This window comes from Varanus komodoensis, unplaced genomic scaffold, assembly GCF_004798865.1.
Source record: "Varanus komodoensis strain SLA01 unplaced genomic scaffold, ASM479886v1 scaffold26, whole genome shotgun sequence".
In the NCBI taxonomy this organism is placed as follows: Eukaryota; Metazoa; Chordata; class Lepidosauria; order Squamata; family Varanidae; genus Varanus; species Varanus komodoensis.
Genome location: NW_025335684.1, coordinates 2,862,499 through 2,887,605, shown reverse-complemented (window position 1 = coordinate 2,887,605; position 25,107 = coordinate 2,862,499). Strand labels below are relative to the sequence as shown.

Below are 25,107 nucleotides of genomic sequence, written 5' to 3'. Positions count from 1 at the left end.
TGGCTCAAATTCGTCTGTGCCCATCATCTTTTTCTTTTCGCTTCCCGATATTGGGGGCGGTGGGCAGGAAATGAATGCATCAGACAGCGCTATGTTTTGCCATACCATTCACTCCAACATATGTCAATTTCTAAGAGCCAATGACGACCAACATCCTATTTCCCTTTGACTGACGGGGAGAAATCTCCCCTTTCCTCTGCCCATTGCAACTGCCTTACCAGTTCCCTGCCATTTTTAATATTAGTTGAATAATAATGACTAATAAATAATTGGCTTTATTAGTAATAAAGTTGAATATTAGCCAAGGCTGCGCTTGCAGGGATTGAACCTCTTTCAAGGCCCAAATCCAATTTCAGAAACTCTCTGGAGGCAGGCACATGTCTGTGGTGAGCCACCCAAAAATATCAGCATCTAAGTTTATAGCTTGTGTCCTGCAAGCAGTGAAATATTGAGAGAGACAGATCAACCTTTTATAAGAGGGAGGAAAGCTGTTTAAAAGTCAGGGAACCATGAATCAGCGGTCAAAAGCAGAGTCTAGGAAAGGGGACAGGGCTGCTCGGGGAACCCCCACGAGGCTCAGCTGAGACTGCCAGCCAGAGTTCCTGCATCCTGGCTACAAACACTGGGAATAATACTGAACTCCGTAAATTTTTCTTCGGTGTAGGCCCATGGAATTGTACCAATGGTTTCCTGAATAGTACGATCCTAGGCATGTCTACTCAGAAGTAAGTCCCACTGAATTCAAAGGCACTTTGTCCCAAGTAAGTACAGTATTGTAGCCCTTAGAACTTGCTCCGAAGATGCCTGAGCCATGATTTCTGTTGTCAGATCTGCCCTTTCCCTCTCCCGAGGAGGCCTGAGGATCCAAACTGGCAGCTGCTTTTAATCAGCTGACGCAGTCAATTAAACTGGCATTTTATAGCATGGCTGCAAGTTACAAATTAGACAAGTGATTGCTGAGAAGGACCTATTTGGTACCTAAGCGTCCATCACACCTCCCTGCATCGTAATTCAGGTGAAGATGCAAGACATAAACACGCACATCGATCTGACAAGGCCATCTATCACCCTCCCACTTCGGCTTCTTTGGAGTGGGAGAATTACAACGCATTTCAAAGGCAGGGGTTGTGCTTATCCAACAGTCATGCTCAAAGGAACAAGGCAGAAGCCCTGTATCATGTACACACCCACCCAGATTGTGCTTTCCTTTCGGCAAAAACAAAAATGTGCACAGATTGGACACAGGTGGGTGCCTCAGCAGCCGTCTGTGTGGGCGCAAAAACACAATTTGGTTAAACAAAATGGCATTCCGCTCCACCCCCACAAAAAGTAACCGAGTCACTTTCCAATATCGCTGTTCAAGCTTTGCGCATGGGAATAGACGTACGGCTGGAAAAAGCAACCCCAATGGCTTTTCGATACCAGATGCTTCAAAGGATAGCCGCTATTTTCCCTAAGTCAGCCTTCCCCAACCCGGTGCCCTCCTGATGTGCTCCACTACAAGTCCCATAATCCCCCAACCACCTGGCCTGGAACTCCCAGCCAGCTATACGTTGGGCAATCCTATGCAAGTTTCGGCAACGGCAAAGGGCCTTCAACTCCAGCTTGCCCAAGACGGGATGCTAGCGGGACATCCTTCCAGGGAAGTGGGCAGAGCAGCGGCGTTCCCACCCCACCGCAGAGGGGCTGGCTTCCCACGCAGTGGCCATCCCAGCCCCGGACCCGCTCCCCGACCCCAGAGAGGCCGCAGTGCTCCGGGCGCAGGGAAGCCCCGGCAGGTGTGGGAGACGCGCACCCCGCGCAGGGAGCCAGGCAGGGCAGAGGAGGAGGCGGAGTCTCCGGGGACGGCGAGGCAGGTGGAGGTGCTGCCGAGGGAGGGCTCTCCTGGGCCAGCGAGGGAGGAAGCGAGCCGAGCCGGGCCGAGCGCCGCACTTCCTGGCGCGGCGCTCTTCGCGCGCCTCCTCCGCCCGTGCGCCAGGTGAGTCCGCGGTGGGGGCTCGGGAGGGGCGCGGGTCGCCGCACGGCGAGTCGTCGGGGCGGCCGGAGAGACTTGCGGCGGTGCCGTCGAGGCAGGCGAGCGGGGGACTGTCGGACGCGCTCGGGGAAGCCGCCCCGCTTTTACGCAAGCTTCGCGTTACGCGGCGCTGCTGGCAGACTTCTGGGCAGTTCCGAAAGGCTGCGCGGATCGGGGCGGTGCTGGGGACCGGGCGCAGGCCCAGCGGACCACAAGTTGCTTGTGCCAAGTTTGCGTTCGTCCTGATGCCTCTGCGCGCGCGTCTCTCAAGGAGCCCGTCTCCTCAGGGCACCCTCTTTGCAAGGAGGGATGTGTGGCCAGGGCAGAGCAGGGGAAAACTCAGGCAGGAAGATGCGGGGGCCGGCGGAGGGGGAGCGGGTGAAGCCCGTGTGGGCCAGAAGCTCAGCCAGGGGAATCGGATGCAGCGGAGATTCTCCGGACCCCTGGCCCTCTCCTCCAAGCACGTACCCCTGGGCAGTGGGGTGTCGTGGCGGCGACCTTCCCAGCTCCGGGGCTCCGAAGGGAAGGGGTGCGGCTCTCACCCTGCCGTGCTGCCTTCTGACAGCGCCTCTGGTCTCCCCTAACACACGCATTTCTCTCCCGCACAGTCCCACCTTCTACCTGCTCCTGTCGCCAGGGCTGGTCCTTGGAGGCAGCGGCCTGCGAGGGTGTCGGGGAGGCAGTGCCGAATGGGGCAGCTTCTGGCCGGACGAACTCCCGGTTATTCCTGTAGTTGCCATGATGTGGGGCACGGTGTTGCTATGATAGCCGTGATATCATGTGAGTCAGCGTATGCTCAGTGTTTCTCTCGCACTCTTTCCGGCAGACGGGTGTATAGATGCAGTGACAGGACAGACTGGTGGCTGGAGCAGGTGGCAAACAGGACAGTTTTGGGGGTGTTTTGTAACTCAGGTGATACACCTGTGTCTCCAAAAGGGTGCCTTTTAAGATGGAAAAGGACCTTTGATTCTGAGCACCCTGCAGAATGCTGGGAACTTGGCACTACTTTTTTTTCTCTGTCCGGACACATAGACAATTGCACCCTAAACCCTGGGTCGAAAATTAGAGAGGCTTCCAAGTGGCCCAGTGACTTCCTTCCCCAGCCTGGCAATCTCCATGTGCTTTGGACTATACTTGCCAGCAGCCCTGGCTTGTAGTGATGCTGGCTTGGGCTGGAGGGGGCCGTGGTCCAAAACATCTGGAGGACCCTAAGCTGGGGAGGACTCACCCTGACCCACTTTCCAGTCCAGGCAGAGCAGGATAAGTGCCCAGGCCAAGAGAGCACCCAGGCATGTGTGTCTTTAAAGACAAACAGGGTAGGCAACCTGCTGTCCTCCAGATGTTTTGGACTACAATTCCCACCTTCCTGGGCCATCCACCATGATGGCTGGGGACTGATGTGCAATGAAGTTCAAAATATCTCAAGAGCACTGGAAGACCTGTGAACGTTTGCCCACTGCTCAATGCTGCTTGTGTTGAAAACCCGGCTAGGGCTGTTACTGACAACATCCAAGACTGGCCCCCTCTTTTTTACATGGTGTTTTAGGGTGTTTTGGCAATGGAGCACCCTCTGTGTATAAAATAATTGTGTAAATTCCTTTATGCTTTTACTGTTTTTGGAGAAGTTCAGTAGGCAGCATGTGATCAGGGCAAAGCCTACTATGAAATGTGTTATCTTTTTGGTATCACAATGCAAACAGAGCTTGGGCACAGCGAGGTGGACAGATTAGTTTTATCTTCCAGCCTTGGAGTTGCACTGTTTTGACAGACTGGCTGGTTGAAACTTATGGACTCCTCTTTTAAAAAAAAAAAGTGGGGGCATGTTAAAAAGAAAAAGAAAAACACGTCTCCCGGGTCCTGAGGGGTCATCAGCTTGAATGGATGAAGGATGCCATCCTAGATTTGCTGAAGGAGGTAGGATGCTGCCTGGGCCTGGACCTGGCCAGCTCAGCTGGCTGTGAGGTTATGGGAGCTGTTGTCCAGCACACCTGGTGGGCACCTGGTTGGGGAAGACTGCCCCATCCCAGCATTGTCAACTGGTGTTGAGATTCAGTGTGGCCTAGTGGTGAGAGTGCTGGACTGGGAGGTGGAAGATTCAGGTTCTGGTCCCTGTTCAGCCACAGGTAACTTTGGGCCAGTCCCAAATTCTAAGTCCCGGGCAACCTGGTCTACCTCGCAGGGCTATTGTTGTGAGGATAAAGTGGAGGAGCGGAGAACATTTTCATCTGCCAGCGAGCTCAGCGCATGGAATGTCCAAGGAAGGGTGCTTGGCCTGTGTCTCTGTGCCCTCTAAGCCTTCCTGTTGCCTTCAGGTGTGCTTTTGACACTGTCCCATCACGCAGGAATGTGGGGGGGGGGGTTGCCCCCTGCCGTGGCCTCAGGCAACCAAATGTATCACACCCCTTCCATGGGAGGAAGCTTGGTTGAATTCAGTGGGACTTAACAGCCGGCCAGAAGTGCGTTCGATCGTACAGTTGAGGATACTTCCATTCTAATCCTGCCTAGCTTTACAAAGTCTGTACTTTGGGTGTTCCTCTTAAGAAATCTGCAGGTTCAGTATATTCCTTCTGTACGGGAGAATGGCATGCCTGTTTTGCATACCTTAGGTCCCATCCCAGCTCTGATATTTTTCATATAGATGGAAACCATTCCTAAACAGGAAGGCCAACTCATTAAACATTTTTAAAAAATATGTTAACCATCCTGCTCTCAGCTGATTAATTCACCAATTTTTAAATGAAGCATCTGTCTTTCTGATGCAGGTGCCATGTGGAGAACCTCCAGTGATCTTGAATTAAGTAAAGCAGGTGAATTAATTGATTCCCTGGAGAAATGTTTCAGCATTTCCTGAATCAAGAGAAATATATAAGATGGCTTTGGGAATAAGGGAAAGGATTTTCGGGGCTGAATTGAGAGATTATATACGTCTTATAGAGCTGCTGGACTCCATGTACTTACCTGCAAGTAAGCCCATGGGGATCAGTGGAACATACTTCTTAGTAAACATGTTTAGGGCCATGCCGAAACTCCCACTGCTAGTGAGACTGTTCCGAACACTTAGGCTCAAGGTAGGAACCTTCAGTGTCTCCAAAGAAATGTTTGTGTCTTGCAATCCTAGCTGCCTTTACTCAAGAGAAACCTTGTTGATTTCAGCTGGACCGCTTGTAAGTGTTTTTTAGAAGGGCCACTGAAGCTATGAAATGTTATTTAAATTTGCTGTACTGTGTTTCTCCGCTGCCCAACGGCTAAGATTTTTTGGACAGTTTGCAAAAGATGAAGCTTCCAAATTTAGTGTAAGCCTTTAAAATTTTCAAACAGAATACAACCAGAATAAAAGATAGCAGTTGTGTTAGAATCTAAAAAACATGGTAGCATCGTGTTTGAAAGCAAAAGTGAAGGGCCAATAAGGCTGGGAAAATCGGGCCACTCGGGTGCCATCACTTAACCGTCTCTCCGAAGGAGCTCTCAGTCTTGCAGATTTACATGGGAGCTGCCTGTGTCGAGTGCACCAGCATTTTCTTCAGGCCGGCCTTCCCCAGGCTGGTGCTCTCCAGATGTTTCAGATTTCATAAGAAAAGCCATGCTGGGCCACACCAGCGGCCTGTCCAGTCCAGCCCCCTGTTTACTCCATGGCAAACCAGCTGCCCACAGGTTCCTTCCAGCAGGATGGGTGCAGGAGCACCTCCTGCCAGAGTTCCCCAGGAACCGGTGTCCACAGGGATGCTGCCTCTGATAACGCAGGCAGCACACTGCCAACAGGATCCGGGACTTTTTCCTCCATACATTTGTCCAGCTTCGGGAGGCTGCTCTTCAAAGCCTGCAGCTTTGGCCAGCCCGATTAATTTTTTCCACAAAGCACCGTGCCTGCTTGCATGAAGCCGAAGCTGAAGGACCGGCAGGACTGGTGTGGTCCCTTGTCTGCCTGTCTCCTGCAACTGGAAGGGCGGGTGGATCTGTCCACAGAGCTGATGCTGGGCAGCAACCTCCGTTGCAGCCAGAGGCAGCAAGCTAACTAGCTTCGGGGGAGCAGAACAGGCCTCGTGGCACGCGGACTCTCCCTCAGATGCACCTCTCCACATCTGCTGCCTGCCTGCGGACAGGGCTGCGCCGGGTGCTGAGCATCATCGGGGGACTGCAGCACCACAGACTGCCGCTTCTGTTCATGCTGGCTGCGAGCAGCTCAGTTGCAAACACCCTTGGACGGGATTGGTCCAAAAGGAAGGGGCTGAGGAGCACAAAGGAGAGGCGCTTTGGGGATGGGAAACTATGCTGGGCAGGCGGGGCGAATGGGAAGCCCCGATGCCTAGTTTGGACCCATCAGCGGCCTGCCCCTTCCCTCCATAGTTCCGGGTCTAGAACCTCAGACTAGAACCTCCTGGATGGTTTGCTGGCTGGGAGTTGTAGTCCAATGCATTGGGGAGCTGTCCAGTTGGGGAAAGCCGCCTTAGGCAAAGAACTTGCACAGGACTGCAGGGTTAGCTGGCTTTTTGATGCAACGCTGATCAGGGCGCAGAGCCCTGGCAAGACATAAAAGTGAAGTCCGGGCTTCCAACAGCAGGACTCCGCCCAACTTAAAACAAAAGCCTTGTAGTGTGATGGGTGCAGGGGAGGAAAGAGGTGCCGATTCCCCCTCTCCCCATATGCTTGAAACCTTCCCCCCTTTGCTGTACTTTGCTAAGGAGCCCTAGTTCAGAGGCAGCTGCTGTCCTCCAGCCGGGGTGCCCTGGAGCTCTATGAGCTGGGAATGTGGGGTACAGCCTGAAAAGCATGAAAGAGACCAGCTCTCCCTTTTCCGGTCCTGCTGAGACCTCACCACATAGCACAGCGAGAGAAGTCCGTTAGCCTTGCGTGCATGGACACTGCGAGATGGGCTTCCTCCACTGGCCACGCTCCAGGCGTGTCGGGCTGCAGCTGCCCAAAGCCTGGCGCATCTGGATGCAACTGCTTCCGGGTTTCGGCTTAATGTTGTCGAAGGCTCGAGCAGGCCAGTTTCCTGCACGCACACCGGACCCCTCAGCTTTCCAGAGTTCCTGGGAAATCGTGGAACCATTGTTTCCTTGTTCCTTGCATGTGCAGCCGCACGGCCTTGGCCTTCTGCTTGGCCCCGTGTGGCTGTCAGGCTGGTGGGGGGCCCCTCTGCACAAGGCCGACCGGCCACGGGGTCATGACAGAGGATGAGTTGTGCCGGTTGAACCCTGAAGCCTTCAAATGAGCCCGGTGAGAGTGGAAAGATCTTTGGCGTATTCAGCCATTTGTCCTACAGCCATCAAGCTTGCAAGAGATGCTTCTTCAGCTATTTGGAGAGCACATGTTTTGGGGAAGTGTTAGAATCTGCCTTTTCCTCCTTTTTCTTTACAAGTTAAGAACAATGTGAATGATTACCGGGCATAGCTATGTTTCATAATATCCTCTTTCCTTTCCTTTCTTGTCTGGTTCCCCCCTTTTCTCTTTTTGTTCAAAATGGGTGTGTCTGCATTCAAAGCAACCCCCTTGAAGCCTTGAAATCAGGCTCCGGGGGCATCCAGTGCAGGCAGCTTAGGAGGGGTGAACCTGCCCAATTGCTGATCGCTCCAATCGCTGCTTTCTGCTCCTCTTGCCTCAGAGCAAACAGCGACGTAGGTGTGTTTGCAGAGAGCTTGCCTGGCCTGCAGTAGGTTAAAGGTCCCTGCTTTGCCCTGACCTTGCGATGTGACAGCAGCAGGATGGAACCCAAGTGCAGGATGACCTCATTTTTAACAGCGTGTTTTTGCCTGTTCTACAGGTTGGCAACGAGACAGGTTTTCGAGCAGCAGAATTCCTGTTGCATTAGAAAGCAACACTAGTTTAGCTTAGTGTTGTCTACACCAACATAGTCCTGGCCAGTGGTGTTGGACTGCAGCTCCCATCATCCTCAGCCAGCATGGCCCAGTGTATGATAGGCGGTTGAGGCCAGCCTAAATCTATTGTTTGTGAGGTGTCTTTCATTCCGTCATCCATCCATCCATTGATGGGATGGATTTTGATCCTGGGACCTGCTCCGTGTCAGGGTTGGGCTGGTCGCATTTTGCTTTGCTCAGCACTTGTTCCCCACCAGTCATCCACAGTGCCGTACATTATCCTTGCCTTCCCCACTTTCCACACAACAGCCCTGTGAGGTAGGCTAGGCTGAGTCATGGTGACCAGTGATGGGCACAGTATCACCCCACTGGTCCAGCAGGCTGACTTTTTTATTTATTTATTTAAAACATTTCTATGCCGCCCCCATCGCAACAAAGCCTAGGGCGGCTCACAAAAAATACATAAAACATACATAAATAATAATAATAATATAATAATTTAAAAGAAAAAAAATTAAACCCCCCCGGTGCATTCTCGGCTAATTTTAAAATCCTAATTAATTCAATAATTTAGCAATTAAAATAAGTTTTGAATAAAAAGGTCTTAGCCTGGCACTGAAAAACAAATAATGATTTTGTTTTTTATTAGGTTTCTATATCACCCAACAGCCAAAACTTCCCAGAGAGCCTCACAGTGGCCTGGGGAATTAACCCAGGACTCACCAGATCTAGTCTGATACCCGAACCACTACACCACACCAAAGTGAGTCCCGGAAACGTGCAGAAATGCTTTTCTGTTGAGAGGTTAAATGCATCACTCATCCTGTACAAATCCTGTATGTACCTTTAACTGGGACTCACAGTGCAAAGTTAGGCCCTGCGCGCATTCCAGAGGTACGATGGACATTTGTATGAAAACCAGTCGAGGGTGGGTGCTGAGGCCCAGTTCATACAAACTGGAGGTATGAGTTCAACTGGGTGCAGGTTGCAGGCAAGGAGACATATGTTACTGAATGCGCCTTCGGAGGAATGCTGCACACACACACACACACACACACACACACACACAGAAAATTAGGAGTTAAGGAAATGAGTCCTAACTCCTCTCTGATTTAGCCTTCCAAATCCCCTGAGAAGTCAGTTGGGCTGGGAGTCGGTGACCAGCGCAAAGCTTCAGGGCCAAGTGGGGTCTAGAAGCCAGGTCTGTGCTGTCCCACTTCAACACTCCCACCACTACACCACACTGCCTGTCTTTTCCTGGTATATTAATGTTGGAAAAATGCAGGAGGCAGTCACTATTTTGAGGCATTAAGGATGCTGGGAGCTGAAGTCCAGAACTTCTGGAGGGTACCAGGTTGGGGAAGGCTGAACTAGCTTGACCCTTCTTTCCCTTCCCAATATCTCAAGGGTGGTGTGAGCTTTATTAGATAAAGAACTTACTAAACCTTATCCAGTTCATGTGAAATTCTTGGTTTTTCAGCCTTTTCCCATTGACCTGGCCACCTCAATACTTTCTGCTGCTACTTGAAAATTTACTCTCTTATTATCTGCTCTCCAGAGGGAAGCTAAAGTGCATTTTTAATAGCAAAAGCAATAATAAAAATAAAAACAATCCTATGGGGACCCTTAAAGTCTAACATATTGAAGTCAATCAGCAGAACATCCTTAAGTGAGCATTCCTTAAATTAAAATGCCACCCAAACTTGCTAAATAGTAAGAAGGTTAAAGCTAAATTATTACCCAGAAGGGAGCAGCTCCAAAGCCGGCAAGGCAGAAATGGTAACAACACCTTTGTTAACCATTGTTTGCCACTCATGCTCTTGGGGCACATGGTTGGAGTCCTACAGCCCATCCTGGAAAATGAACCCACTCCCAGAGACCTAAGAGGAGCATCCTTACGCTATTTTTATAGCCGACAGCTCATCAGAAGCAAATGTTGGCCAGGGAGAAATCTCATCACTGCTCGGAGCAAGGTGCCAGGCCTTGCAATAAAGCTAAGGTCAACTGCGTCCATTCCGAAACACCAGTGATAATGGATGTAGACCAGAACAAATGCACCTCTGTGTCACTGAATGGTGTGCTTTTGCTGTCCTCTGTGAAGTACCCAAAAGCCACGTACATCAGCCAGACAGGACTGTCTTTAAGATGAAGATTTAAGGTCGAGACTTCTAGCAGGGAAATGTCTGTATGCTTTTCGGTGACATCCATAAACTTCTTCATGAATGCTTCACCCTGCATGCACCTGCCAACGCAGAACTTCAGGGTGAAAGCTGTAAACACATAGAAAACCAGGTGCTTGCTTGGAAGCCCACTGCTGAACAAGAGGTGATAATGAAATTGGGCTGTATTTACTGGAGATTCCATAGGGATTCTAGTTTCCGTGAAGATTAGAAGCCTTTCTGAGCATTTTTGTTACTGTCACTTAAGGGAATGGGCTGCTGGCTGTAGCTCCACCTGTTGAATCGTCTTCTAGACTCAGACTCTCCCATTCCACTTGCAGTAGTCTGTGAAAGCACCTGCCAAACTGAACTGCTAACACGAATGCTGAGTGACACTCGGGACTCGGGTGTTTGTCCATCGACTGCAGATCACCCCACCAAGGGGTTTTCACCCGCTTTTGCCCAGCCCTGCTGCCATTCAGTTGTCTGTTGGGTGGTTCACCCAGGTCTGTTTCAGCTCTGGGAACCATGCCACGTTGTGCCAGGCTCGGCCATGAGCAAACAAGGAAGAACGCAGCCATTCCGGAGCTCTTCCTTTCCCAGGGCACCAACTCGGCACAGCCTTTGAAGGCTGGTTAATGTTTACGCCGGTAACTGTGCCATGGAGCTTCAGGCTGGCCACAAGGACCGCTTCCTTTGCCAGGCTCCTGATGGCTATAGCTGAGCCACCGTTGGCCACACAGGGTGGAGAATCCTCGGGAAAGCCCCGATGGGCAGTGGATGGCTTGACGATCGGTCTCTTTCCTTCTCCGGTTGCAGGTGTCCCTGGGGGTGAACGCCGGGTTGCTGCTGCCATCCGAAGGAGATCTCCAGCCTTCCAGCAGCTGCGGCAGCTCCTCTGCGCTGTGCATTCCTCCGCCCTGAGCTCTCTCTCCCCTGCCACCCCCTTTGCCAGGGTCCTCAAGGGGAGTATTTTTAGCCACTGGCGCTTCTGTCGGCGTAACGCCTCGTCCGTGCAGTTCTTCTCCTGCAAAGCGTGAAGCTTCGGGGTGAGTGCACTCATACGCTGCTGCTGGGAGGGGAAGAGAGGCTTTGCAGAAGCAGGGAGAAGCAGGGGGAATGCCGGTGGCAATTCTGCGTGTGAGCTTCTCCCGTCGTGCCTGGCTCAGCCTCCAATCCATGAAGCTCGCAAGAGTGGGATGCTTTCAGCTTGCTTTTGACTTCCTCACCCTCCAGAAGGACTTAAAGGCTGGTTGTGGTGGCTGTGAGCCTGGATCGGTTTTATTTAGTAGATGACCAGCCCGAAGATTTAGCACATGTATTGTGGCTCCCTAGTTGCTGTTGGACTCCAACTCCTGTCAGCCTGAGCCAGTGACAGATTTCCCATCCTGGTATTAGCAACCCAGGGAAGGCAAACTGCTCCATCGATGGTGCAAAAAGTGAAGGCCATGCTTGTTTTAGAGAACCGAGGGGAGAAATATCAAAGCTGGCTTTTTTCTTCTGAAGATAGTTCTATTCTTTAGGAACCAGGAAATGCTTTCCTTATCTCAAAGTCATTTGCACTGGGAAGCTTGGCAGAAAATTAACCACCTATCTCTCCGAGTTCGTTAACAACTGCAGGAGCACCTCATGCTACCTGGGAATGATGGATGTTGTAATCTGAAACGTCGGTAGGGCACCGGGGCACTTCTCCCATACCGAATTAGATACTGTAAGCCTTGCACAAAGGCTCTTGAGGCAGCACCAAAATATTTTTTAAACTCTAGACCAGGACCAGAAAATAGTGACTGCCACAAGGGAACAGTCTCCGTAGGATTGCTGTGAAAGAGCACCCTCCCCGCCTGCCCTGTTCTACAGGAGGGAAAGCACTTCGACTGTGCGGGATCCACACATTTGGGGTTTGGCAATGCATTGGGTTGCTGTTGGGTCGACCATTGAAAATGGTCTGGAGAATGAGTACGAATAGGGTTGCCTGAAGGAACCCCACTTCCCATATTTGCCTCCTCTGACATGAAGGGCGTAACATGAGGCTCCCATTCTGGCGCTGCCACCAAACCAGGTGAGCAGGTGGCGAGGCAAGCGAGGGCCTTTTCAGCGGCGGCATCCCATTTGTGGAAAACACTGCCAACGAAGCTCACCTTATGTGCTGGTCTTGTCAAAGCGCCCGATCAAGGTCAAGACTTAAAAAAATCCCCCCAGGTGTTTTAAGAACTGTTTTTAGCACTTCTCTATTTTATTCTGCTTCTGGTTTTATTTTGGTTTTCTGTATCCAGCATGGTTTTATTATTTGCTGGTGGTGTCATCCTGGTTATATCCTGTGTGATTTCTTATTTATTTTTGTTTGCATGTGATATTTGCATTTGGTTTTGAACTCATCGCACGCCACCGAAAGAGCTCTAGTTACTGCACATTTTAAGGTATACTAAATGAGTAACAAAAATAAAATGATTTCTCTGTCCAGTCCAAGCATTCATGTACTCTGAGGTCTGCCATAGCCTTTCCGTACCCCAGCTTTCCACTGCTGGGAGTGTTGGTAAAACAATTTATTATTTTTTAAAATTGTGCATTATTTATCGGTGGATGCAGAGCCTTGAAGTAAAAAGGAAAAAAATAAATGGGCCCCCTACCCTTCACAGGGAGGGAAATGAAGGTTTAATAGGCCATATGCTGAAGTTCTGCTGATGGCTGACCTAGAGTGTGATTTTTCTTAAAGAATTAAACAACAGCCGCACCTTGTGCTTTGCATAAAATTTGGGCCAAACAAAATTGCGCTGGAGGGAAGATCTGGTCAGTATTTGCTCCCAGTGGTTCTGGACCAACTTGGAGCCTTCCAAATGGGCTGGATTACAGCTGCCATCATCCCCAGCTAGCACAGCCTTTACAAGTTATGCTTTTAAGAGACTGCAGTGGTTCTTCTTTGCACTTCTCATCGTCTGTTTTTAAGTCCCAGAACAGAAACTCAGATAAATGTAAGGAACAAGCGCCTGTAAGTGAGTTATCTGGAGGCATCTTGCAGCCTGCTTACCAATGATGCTGGGCATCAGATGCCCAGAATATACTGGCTATTGCTGTTGGTTGCTGCTTTCGACAGCACATTCCTGAAGGCTTTTCTCGGGTGTCTTGCTGGCCAGTTTGGACTGAGCAAGAGGAAGTCTTGCCGCAATAGCGAAGCTGCAAAAGGTCCAGGCCAAGGACGCAGCCTTGCTTAAGAGTTTCCCGATGGGCGGTGGCTGTCTTCGTCAGACAAACCCTGGAGATCAATGGGGCAGGTAGAGAAACAGTGCTTTGAGTTGGGACTCCCTTTCAGCCATGGTTTGGTGAGGCAATTGTGCCTGTGCAAGGGGAACGCGTGAATTCCGTGTTACAATATCATGGCTTTGCTACAGCGGTAGGGAATTTGCAGTCCTCCAGATGTTGTGAGACTGCAGAGTAAACAAAGGACAGAAGCCCCGTCCCTGCAAATCTTCCCTCTTCCCTATCTTTTCTGGTCGTTGAGGTTACACCGGCTACGGTTTACATACTTTCCTGTATATTTTTTCCAATCTTAAGGAGTAAAGTAATACAGTTTTAAAATCCCACAGCCCTCAAACCAAGCTGTGGAGATGGTTTGTTCGGCTGCTATACCAATTCTGCACTAGTGTGGAGTTGAGGAATAGAATCAGGGCCAGACTGTGGGTAGGGTGTTGGACTATGGCTAAGGAGATGCAAAACTATTCAAATCCTCACTCAGCCCTGAAGTTTGGGTGTGTCAGTCGGTCGGTCTCTCGCTCTCACTCTCGCTCTCGCTCTCTCTCTCGCCTACTTTCTCTCTTGGTGGTAGTGAGAATCAAACGGCAATGGCGGCATCTTTGGGTGATGGCCCAAAGGAGAGCAAGAAGACCCTGCAAAGCCCTGGCTGCCTCCATTTCATTGGCCAGCTTTTGCTTTCCCTCACCATGCCTTTCTGTGGCTCTGCTCCCCTGCTGCATTCACCTTTGGTCTCTCTCCCTGTCTTCTCCGGCAGGTGATGAATTCAACGTCTTTCAACCAGTCTTCTCCCATCACGGGAGAGTTCCCAGCAACCAGCATGGCACCTACTGAATTCAGGGCCTTCCTCCAGTCCCTGGGCTCCAGCCAGCTCGTAGTGGCCGATGGCTCCCAGATCAAGGCTGACCAGAACCACTCTCAGGACAGCCAGTCCCTCTTCCTGACTACCTCAACAGCCAAAGTCGTCTCTGGTCTCTTTGTGTGGGCTGCTCTTTTCATCACTTGCCACCAGGTGAGTAGGAAAAATCCGAAGGCCTGCCTTCCCCAACCTGGCCACCTTCTAGATAGGTTGGACTACAAAGCCCACTGTGGCCACTGGCCATTTCAGAAAGCCCGTGGGAGCTAGACAGATTTTTACCTAGCTTTGGTAGAAGTGCCACCATCGTCCATGCTGGCTGGAGATGATAGGAGTTGTGGTCCAGTCTATCACACTGGGAAGGTTCCTATAGGCAGTGGCAATGCTGGAATTTTTCAGTGTTTACATTATTCAGAGACTAGTTTTTTATGCATTAGATCTCAATACGTACTGTTTTTCTGCTTACGGGACTGTTTCTCTCCAGTGGCACATTTACAAAATCTGGGCAAAGCCTGCTTAGCTCCTGCTGGCTTTATGAAACCTGGATTGCCATATGTTTTTGAAAAGCTTGTCCTCACTTCCATTTGTAAAGAAAAGAAGGTGGAGGGGGAAATGTTTTCAAGTTATTGGAAATAATGATCCAACACTTTATTGGGATGGTTAATTATTTACAATATTATTATATTTTACAGTGATTATAAAGCATTCCATGTTTCCTTAGGGCTAAGTTCCACTAAGTGTAGTGGACTTTCCTTCCAAGAAAGCCTGTGCTGGATTGCTTCTTGAGTGTGCTAGTATCAGCTTTTCCAAGTCCCTGGGCAAGAACTTATTATCAGATCGGACCTTGGACCTTCTGTCCTTTTCCTGCTGCCACCCTCCAGATCTTTTCTCTCTTTGTCTTTCAGGGAGCAAAATAGACTTCCCTTTAGAGCAGGGCTGGGGAACTGGTTGCACTCCAGCTCCCATCACCCCCAGCCAGCATGGCCAACAAGCTGTGGAGAACCAGAGCATTCTCCAGCCCGCGTTAAAAGATCTTGACCAAGATTGGCCAACAAGGAGATGGTTGTCACTGCAAGCCCTGTCCGTTTGTTCTCTTTGTGCACTTTTAGTTCTCGCAACATTCCAGAGTAAGGAAGAGGTTAGCAGATTGGGGTTGGGGTCCCCACGTGGTGGTGAAGATCCTTTTGTCTTGGTCTTCCCCAACCTGGTAGTCTCCAGGTGCTTGGATTACAACTTCCAGTGGCTGGGTTCAAGTTGTCATCCAATGCACCTGGAGGACGCCAGGTTGGTGGGGTGAAGCTGCTCTTTCTTGTACAGATATTTGCTACTGTTGAGCCTATATTTTGCCATGCGGGATCAGGAAAATTGTCCTGCGTACGTAAGATGATTTGCTTTTTTTTAAATTCAAGTTATGTTGAGGCTGTCCTTACTTGGCAGAACAAAAACATGGAATTATATGGATAGGCCATAAAGATACATTAACTAATTATGAAAACAGATTAAGCATAGAAACATAGATGCCTCAGCCCACAAATCATAAAGTCCAGCGAAAACAAGCAGACTACACAGCCTCCTGGAAGACTTGCAAAAACTGTCAAAGCTCGGGTGGGAGGCCCTCTTCCTTGGGCTCACCAGTGGAAAGTGTTGATGATCTCAGAGCATGAGCAGGAGGATACCAGAGGAGGTAGTCCTTCAAGCAACGTGGGGCTAAACCCGTTGAGGGCCTTAAAGTTTTGAAAATGGCACTTTAAATTGGGGTAGAAAACACCCTAGCAAGCAGCACAGCCAATTCCAGCAGAGATGTCCATGTCCCCTTCCAAGCACCGTGCCCCCGATATCGCAAAGTATGATGGCTCCGTGTCATGCCCAATGGCCAGTGGTCATTATTGCATCCGTCTTCCATGCATTAGCCCAGCCCTTTTTGAGAGATCCGTCCTTATAAAACTAGCTCACACAGCAATCCCAGCCTGCCTTGTGTGTGTCCCTCTACTGGGCATTGGATCTGCTTTTCCCAGTGTTGCTAGGTGTGTGTTTCTCTCGCTTTCACCTCCCAGATCTTCCTGCACCTGAAAAACTACACCATTCCTAATGAACAGCGCTACATCATCCGCATCCTGTTCATCGTGCCCATCTACGCCTTCGACTCCTGGCTTAGTCTCTTGCTGATCGGCAGCCACCAGTATTATGTTTACTTCGACTCGGTGCGCGACTGCTATGAGGGTGAGCCAGGTTTTGAGGTCTGGCCTGGAGAAGTCTGTGCCTAGAACAGTGTCCTCTACCTGAAGGTGGCTGTAAATGTTCATGTTCCACTCGCAAAATAACAACAATGCATAGGCACCGTTTTACGTAGGTTACTGGTCCACGGGTTCTGTAAACTCGAGCTGTCGGGTGGACCACACTTCTGCTGCCGCGGTTCTGCCAGCGCATTGTTTTCTCTCACTTCTCTCTGACAGCCTTTGTGATCTACAGCTTTCTGAGCCTTTGCTTCGAGTACCTTGGTGGGGAGAGCACCATCATGGCTGAGATCCGAGGGAAGCCCATTGTGTAAGTGGATGATACTCGTACTGTCGTGTCTTTGCTGTCCAGCATGGGCTGACGATGTTCCCTCTAAGCCCCTGCACCATGGGATGTCCACTGACGGGCCTTCATTGATGGGTGGCGGGTGTCTTCTCTCTCTCTAGGTCGAGCTGTGTCTATGGAACATGCTGCCTGCAAGGCATGGCCTATTCCATCGGGTTCCTCAGATTTTGCAAGCAGGTGAGTAGCCCCGGAGTATGACAGCATCTTATGGTGTAGGGAGAGATGGCACCTGAGACTCAAACTAGCCATTTTTATCTCACAATCACAGAATAGTAGAGTTGGAAGGGGCCATGAAGGCCATAGGGTCCAACCCTCTTCTGTTTCAGGACACCAGTTTATACCATCCCACTCAGAATAACTCCTTCCAGACAGGAAGCAGTAAATGCCAAAAAGTATGTGTTATATATTACCAGTATGTGTATACCACTTAATATTTTTCTTTATTATAATTATTACATATATATCCCACCTTTCTTCCTCTTGAGGGAACACAAGATGGCAACCCAGCGAGTTGGGTTAGGCTGAGAGTCAGGGGCCGGCCTAAAGTCATCCCATGAGCTTCATGGCCAAGGGGAGACAAAAACCTGGATCTCCCCAGCCCAGTATTCTAACCACAATGCCACATTGGCCCTTACTGTATTTTATTAATCCAGTAACACCTCAAGGTGGTTGATGTGCAAATTATTGGGGAAAAACCATTGTTTAAAACACACCTTTAATACAGTTTTCATTGCAAGTTGTTGATGAAGCCCATCTTGACTGGAAGGGTAACAGAAAACCTCTGGCCTGCCTCTCTGGGGCAAACAGAAGGTGGGGTGTAGCTCCTGCTCATGCCCCCTCTCTCAGAAGTGAATTTTGGGGCAGGAACGTCTCTGACAAGGGACTTTGGAGAGAGGGGACGCCAAGGGTGGGGATGGGGGAAGCCTGCGGATGTCACACGGCCTCATGCCTGAGAAGGCGCTGCCCATTTTCACCCTCTTTCCTCCAGGCAACGCTGCAGTTCTGCATTGTGAAGCCCCTCATGGCCATCATCACCATCATCCTACAAGCTTTTGGGAAATACAATGATGGAGACTTCAAGTGAGAAGAGTTATGGTGAAAGGAGGGTGGGCAGGAGTTTAACTATGGAATGTCATTCCACAAGATTCGTGGTGGCCATCAGCTTGGGCAGCTTTACAAGGGGATTGGGCCAATTCATGGAGGAGAAGGCAGCTCGTGGCTACGAGTCCTGATGGCTCCAGTGTCAGAGGTGGGGGGTCCTGGCTGGGGGACAGTGTTTGTTTCAGGCATTATTTCAGTGAGGTAGTGTTGCCCTCATGCCCTGCTTGGGGGATCTCATGAGCGGCTGATTGGTCTCTGTGTGAGCAAAAATGGTGGGCCAGGTGGACCCTGGGCCTGACCCGGAAGGGTTGTTCTTACGTTGCTGATGCACTGCAAGCGTTCCCTGCTGAGCGGTGATCTCTCCGTCAGCGAGGGCTGGCGATTCCATGAGTCACGCTAGGGTTGCCCTTTGATTAGGACCAATGCCTTGTGTTCCCCTTAAATTCTTTGCTCTCCAGCATCCACAGTGGCTACCTTTACATCACCATCATCTACAACGTCTCTGTCAGCCTGGCCCTCTACGCCCTCTTCCTCTTCTACTTCGCCACCACAGAGCTCCTGCGCCCCTTCGAGCCGGTCCTCAAGTTTCTCACCATCAAGGCCGTCATCTTCCTCTCCTTTTGGCAAGGTGTGTTTCTCTGCCGCTCCATGTCCTAGAGCAGATGTGTCTTTTGTCTTCTATCCACAAACATACAGAGAAGAGACAGTGTGGTGCAGTGGCTAGAGTGCAAGACCTGGGAGACCATGCTTCAATTCCCTACTGCGCTGTGACGCTCGCCGTGTGACCCTGGGCTAGTCAGTACCTCTCCCCCTACCCTACCTTAGAGGAGCCCCGCCAGGTATTGCAGGTCCAAGCTATATAAGGTTTTATAGGCTAAGAACACACAGCCAATGCAGTAGGCCAGAACTGGTCCTAGCAACTCGCCCTGCTGTCGCATTTAGGTAGTTTGTTCTGCATTCGTATGCCAGCCCCTGCTCCAGCTGCAGCTTTCGCACGGCTCTCAAGGGCAGCCCCAGGCAGGGTGTACTGCAGTAATCTAACTTGGAATGAAACACGAACCCAATATGTCCGATGTTCATGCTGTGCTGTGTTGCTGCCTATGTAGCTTAACAAGTGCTGAGGCACATGGGAGGGAAGCATCAGTGGGTCTGGGGGAACCCTGTGGTTTGCAGAGGCACATAGAGAAATCTAAGCAAGACTCTTGGGTGGAGGCAACAGCCCCTCTTCAAACAGTCCAATAAGGACTGAACCTGCCCAGCGAGTGACCTGATGGGCGCATTGGTGATGACCTTATGACCCATTTCACCGGTGCAGGGATGTTGCTGGCAATCCTGGAGAAATGTGGGGTGATTCCGGAGGTTCAGATAATCGATGGCAAGTTGGTAGGAGCTGGGACTGTAGCTGCCGGCTACCAGAATTTCATCATCTGCATTGAGATGCTCTTCGCCGCCATTGCTCTTCGGTATGCTTTTACCTGTCAGGTGTACAGGGAGAAAAAGGAGAGCGCAACAGGTATCTGTCTTTGAAATCATCTCATGTTTTTTGGGGGATGTGAGGAGGTGAAGGCAAGGCTGATATTTGCTGAACAGATATGAACTCCACGTTGGAGCCCTGGACTTTTCTTCTATTCTTAATTGGTCGTTCGGGTGTGCAAGTTATTGTTTGAAGCTAGTACTGAAACAGTGAATGCGTTTATGTGAACAGGGGGTGCCGCCTCTTTCTGCTCAAGGGCCAAGTACCATTTCAAAGAGGGTTGTGGGGGCCTGATTTCAGCAGTGGGTGCAGCCAAAACCATGCTAGCACCTATTTGGGTTGTGCTGTCTCTCTTCTGGGTTAGTTACTAGCAGAAAGAGTGCTAGGCTAAATTGGGGTTTTTTGGCGTTTTGGCCCTGCCCTCTTGCTTTTGGTCCCAATCTGTCACTAAAATGCCCCTAAGATCTTCTCCAAAACAATATTCAGCCCTTGGACTAAAAAAGGTTTCAAGTCCCAGCTGAGAAGACAAAGGCAGGGCCTTCTGTTATTATTATGAAATGGCTGCAGAGTGAAGGAAACTTGTAGGAGGAAGTTGGTACGTGTACATTCTTGTTTTAAAATGTGCTGGGTGACATCGAGAGTGGGCAGCCTGTGGCCCCCGTTTCCCCCGCCCCCATAATGCATCCAGAATGGCCCCTTTCTGGCCCTTTCAGTTCTGCAAAGCTACTATGGGGCATAAAAGAGTCGGTTAATTTGCATACAAGATCCATAGCTGCCGAGGATGCAATTTTTAAAAATCCATTGCCAGTTCAGGAGGTCCATGGGTGAAGGGGCCCATGCCTTCCGAAAGTAACTCACCCCTGGACTACATGGAGAGCCCGGTGGTGAAACGTAGCACATAAATGGACAAATAACGCCCCTGGCCATGGTCAGCAGCAATAAACCCCATCTGTTTATGGGGAGTCATGTCTTCACTCTGTTCTTCAAAAGGCATAGTGAGGTGTTTTCTCGCTCTCTCTGCCCACCTCCGCCTCACTGCAGTCTCCTCCTCCTTTCAGCAAACCTCGCTCCAATGCAGAGCATCTCCAGTGGGCTGAAGGAAACCATGAGTCCCCAGGATATCGTCCAGGATGCGATACACAACTTCTCCCCGGCATACCAGCATTATACGCAGCAATCCATGCAGGAAGCTGGTGAGCCTGGACAGAATGGGCAAGTGGAACCCAAAGCAGACAGCCAACATGGCAAGAGGAGCAAAAGCATTGAGAAGAGGGTGTTGATCGTCTCTGACGACGAGCTATAGGATGGACGATAAGGGAGGAGGACTTGCATTGGTTTTTTGTCCGGAAAACCTCCTTGCCTGCCAGCATGCAGAATTGGCCCATGTTGGGCGGACTTGCGGAAGGAGAAATGAACGTGTCCGCCACTTGTCCTGTCAAGCCAGCTCTTGCTTCAAGAAGGACTGAATCCCTGAAGGCTTAGTTCTCAAATCCGTACAGGCCACGCTGTTCTTTTCTTCTCCCTTGGGGATCGGATGGGCATTCCAGAGGTACTGGGAGACTGCCGTGAGAACTTCTGGGCTGTGTTTTATGATACAGCTCAGCTCTGCTTCACTGGGCCCAGACTGGGCTGTCTAGGGGAGAACTCTTGTTTTGTGCGAACAGGGAAGTAAGCAAGGAACATAAAGACTTCGGGGTGCAATCCTGTGTATGTTTACTCAGAAAGAGTGGAAGGCTGTGGAATGCTGGGAGTTGTACCATTTCCCCCTTTCAACATGCATAGGATTGCACTTTCAATGAATGACAATAATGGTTTCCGTCCAAGAGTCGCCGTGTGGTCCCACTGAAACTATGGAAAGGAATGCCAGGGCATTATTTTCACACAAACTTAATACCAGTGCTTCTGCGTCAGGGCCAGTGGGTTGAGAATTCATTCGCAGGAACTGTTAAGGAGGTTCTTGCTTTTCAACAGTTCTCACTACCACCAGCTGCCAGACAGTAGAGCGAAGCAGATAATGGTCATTGAAGGTTTTGTGAGGCTGTGGTGAAGCTTAAGAGTTGATATTCTCTACGTGCATGTATGTGTGTGTGAATGAATATACACACACATGTGAAAGATCCTGGAGTAAAGACGTCTTTGTTTTGCAAAATGGTGGCTTATTAAAGTGGAGAGCTACCTCAGCAAGTAGGTTTGGCAAAACCGACCTGCAACAGATCAGAAATATCTGGAGCAAACATAAAACTTTCTGCTGCAGCAGAAAGCCAAAATGGTTTACCCGCATGGTAGAAATAAAGGCCTCTGAGGAATGTATACAGAAATCTTTTGCTACCTCGTGGTTGATTCTCACACTTGCCATCGTGGCAATCCGAAACCTGGCCTTGCACCTCTTTCCTTGCTCCGAGACAAACGATCCTCTTGAGATGCAGGCTGTAGGCGACCTCTCCCAGCTATTTGTCAAAGCCCCTTCTGAAAAGGGTTCATGGTGGCAATCGGGTGCTTAATCCTGTGCCTTTGTGCCGTGCTATGATGAGCATGTGGCATGGGGGGCCAACGCCTCACCGTGGGTACGGGGTTGCCACGCCCGTGGAGGGCCTCGATTTCAGCCAGATTTGCTTCTGATGCTGCGGGGCCCACCTGCACAGTGTGAAGTTGCTGTGGAGAGATGCCATCCCACACCACGGTGTGGCAACAACATCACACACGCTGTTTCATGCAGGAGGATACCTATAAATACTGCGTTCTGCTTCCCTGAGCCATGGCCACTTTCACTGGTCCAGTGTTTGTATTTTGAAGATTGTGGGTTGGCTAACTAGAAGGCTTCCCATTCTCCAAGCCAGGAATGGGAAACTTTGGCTCTTCAGCTCCCATCAGCCCCAGCCAGCACACCTGGGTGATGGGAACTGTAGTTCCAACAGTTGGAAGGTCAGAGTTTTCCACCTTCTGCACTAACCTAAGAAGGCCCAAGAGTCCCATCAGCTGTAGCAAAGGCAGCCAACTGTGCTAAAAGAAGTGAAATGTTTTGGGAGAAAATCCATAAGAGCATTGTGACTTTTCCTAGGAATTAACTGGAGAGCTTTTTCCCTAATGATTATCTGGCCTTGTTTGTCTTGTTGTAAAGGGTTCTCTAGCTGCTTGCAATAGCCCAACTTTTGTTGGGTGTGATAAATGTATGAAACACATTCTTCTTTGGATGCTCCACCATTTTACAGAGAGGAAGTGATGGCCAGGAGGACAAAGTGTGGACTTGTAAAATGCAACATTTAAATTATTTATATAAAAATCTTTTCTAATGAAATGGACTGAGGCTTTTCTACAGTTGTCTCATGCCGTTGAGATCATGGCCAGAAGAGCCATTCACCCTGGGTCCAAAACAGCGTACCACCTTCTGCAGTTCCTGCGGAAGTGCCTTTACTGCAGCCATTTTGCAGGTGTGAAACAGAAGCTGGCAGAATTATTCCCTGGTAAATGAGTTGGATAGGGTCAGATCAAGGCCCATTTAGAAATGTAACATTTCATTTTCTGTGGTGGGCAGTGAATTGGTGCAGAACAAGTTCCTTAATCAGAACTGAAACTGGAAAAATGGCTAATCTTCAGGGCGCTCAAGGGATTTACAGGAAACGAATCTTTGAGGGGCTGGTGGTTCTCCAATTCTGAGCCACAAAAGAGTCTTCTTAATGGGATGTGGGAGGAGAGCATATCACAAGCGAGCATTAGCAACCTGGTGTGGAAGCAGCTGATAACCATGCCAGCCTTTCATTCAGTTGGGTCGCACTGGAAACGTCAGTGTTGTGGTTTCCGCACTTAGCCTCGTAAGATCACCTTCTGAGGTGTGTGTTCTCCTGTTCCTGGATAGCAACTCACAGTTTAGCACCTTTTTTGAATATTCAACCACCGATCGGATTAATAGGGGGTTGCTATGTGATAGTCAATCCAGGATATGCTAGATTAATCATGGCTTAAACAACCCACGTTAACCTATTAACCTGCACGTTATGTGTTAACATAGTGTCCAGCTTCAAATGCTATAGAGCAATCTCCAAATAGCTTGAAGATGGCCACAGAATGTACCCAGCATGCACTGATCTTGAGTCCATTAATGCATGATTTTCCATTGTGATGTGCAAACTTGGTCTCTTTGCAAGTGATAGAACATTCTGGTACCAATATTGATTGCCAGTTCCTCTAACTGGCCTGACTCAACCTTATATATGGTAAGTTTGCAATTACAGCAAAACTTTTAATACGCTTGCCTCCAGGAGAACATCAATGGGAACGTACACTGCCCAGAGAGCTCTAACAGGGCTATAGGTCTATAATTTAAAAAATACAATACAATAAAATAATAAATAACATGGCAAAGTGGCTTGTTAAAATGAGCTTTGATCTTCTTAAGGCAAACTGGAGCATTGCAGACACGGGCAAAGAGCTGGCATGTTGGGCACCCTGCTTTTTCCCGTGGCCCTAACTCCTGCCTTTGCATTTGCTGATTTCAGAGCGTATTTAATGTCTACACTGCCCAAGAGCCGAAGCTCTCTGGGCATTTCAAAAAGCTGTGGTGCCACTCCCGGTGCTTCTTCAGATGAGTTATTTGTACATTTGCTTTTCTTCCCACCACCACCTTGCCTTGTAAACTTTGGCATCCTGGTGACTAAAATCAGTGGAATGATGGAATGGGGAGATGTCATGAAGCAAGAGCAATGGAAGCCCAATTTGTTCTCTTGACAGTGGAAAGCAACATAACCAAGTTTGCTGTCCAGATGAATGTAGTTCTAAGAACCAACATAAAGATGCCGAGGGAAAGATTGTGCTCCACAGGTAGAGGAAAAACAGAGGACGGCTGGAGAAGTTATGCATAATGAGAAGGAACTCGGATGTAACAAAGGAAGCAGAAGGAGCAGCGATCCATTAATGTAGGCCAGGATTTGGGCCAGTGCTGGGCTTTTGGACTGAAGAAAGTTTCAAGCAGGAGCTTCTAACCAAGCCTAGCTTACAATGGGCTGAAGAACTATTTAGTGATGCAAGAGTGCAATTACTATTTCAGATGAGGAGTAATTATGGGGTAATGGGGATTTTTAGGCTTAAGCCCAGCAAGAAAGCTTATACTATTTTCTTCCAGGCACCAAAAAGGGAAGATCAGACTGGCCCAGATTGCAGGTAGTTGCCATTTAACGACTCAGCACTTGGTCCTGGCACTGCCCAATTGATCTCCATCTCCCATCAGCCTTTTCTACGTACACTGGAAGACAGAGCCTGTGTTTCATTTCAGAATGACACGAGTTCTTGGGAGACCGAATTTGTCTGAATAGCCTGAGAAAAGCCACCGCTCCTGGAGGCGAATGTGATCTTGACAAGGAGTTGGAATAAGGCTATCCTGGCTTGCAGGTTGTACACTCTTGGGGCCAAAACAGATGCCTTCTTCAAAGACTGGAGGCATGGTAGCACCAAAGCAAGTTTAACCTCTCCTCCTGCCTTGCTCTGTCTGGATCTAATCTCCCCACCCAAAGCTGACCTCAGCTCTGTGCACCCGAGTAGCATGTTGGGGAGAAAGCACAGCCATGCATGCTACCTTTCTCTCTCTCTGCACTTAATACCTGCAGGAGTGGGGTGAAATTCAGACTGGGCTGAACAGGTGGTCCCTTAGTGCCACTTCCTGGATCTCCCAAGCGAAGATGTGGGGGCTCCATTCACCATCCTGTTGTCCATCCCTGAAGACCAAAGGTAGGGCCTGAAGGCACTTGCCTGCCCCTGCATACGCTTCCCAACTGTTTCTGTTGTGGCACAGTGTTTCTGAACATGCCAGTCTTTCCGAGCCATTGTGGCAGCTGGGCCAGTCCTCTGTCCTCTCTCACAACCTTCTTTGC

General features: G+C 49.7%; 1 protein-coding gene across 1 annotated transcript; it reads left to right on the top strand.

Moving 5' to 3' along the window:
* The first annotated feature begins 11,008 nt into the window (after positions 1-11,008).
* Positions 11,009-20,560, top strand: TMEM184A (transmembrane protein 184A). The gene is made up of 9 exons (XM_044433525.1): positions 11,009-11,038; positions 13,993-14,247; positions 16,146-16,311; positions 16,545-16,635; positions 16,773-16,848; positions 17,660-17,751; positions 18,231-18,400; positions 19,088-19,285; positions 20,305-20,560. The coding sequence occupies exons 2-9, from the start codon at positions 13,996-13,998 to the stop codon at positions 20,547-20,549; spliced, it is 1,290 nt and encodes a 429-aa protein (XP_044289460.1). The 5' UTR covers positions 11,009-11,038; positions 13,993-13,995; the 3' UTR covers positions 20,550-20,560.
* Positions 20,561-25,107: the final 4,547 nt, after the last annotated feature.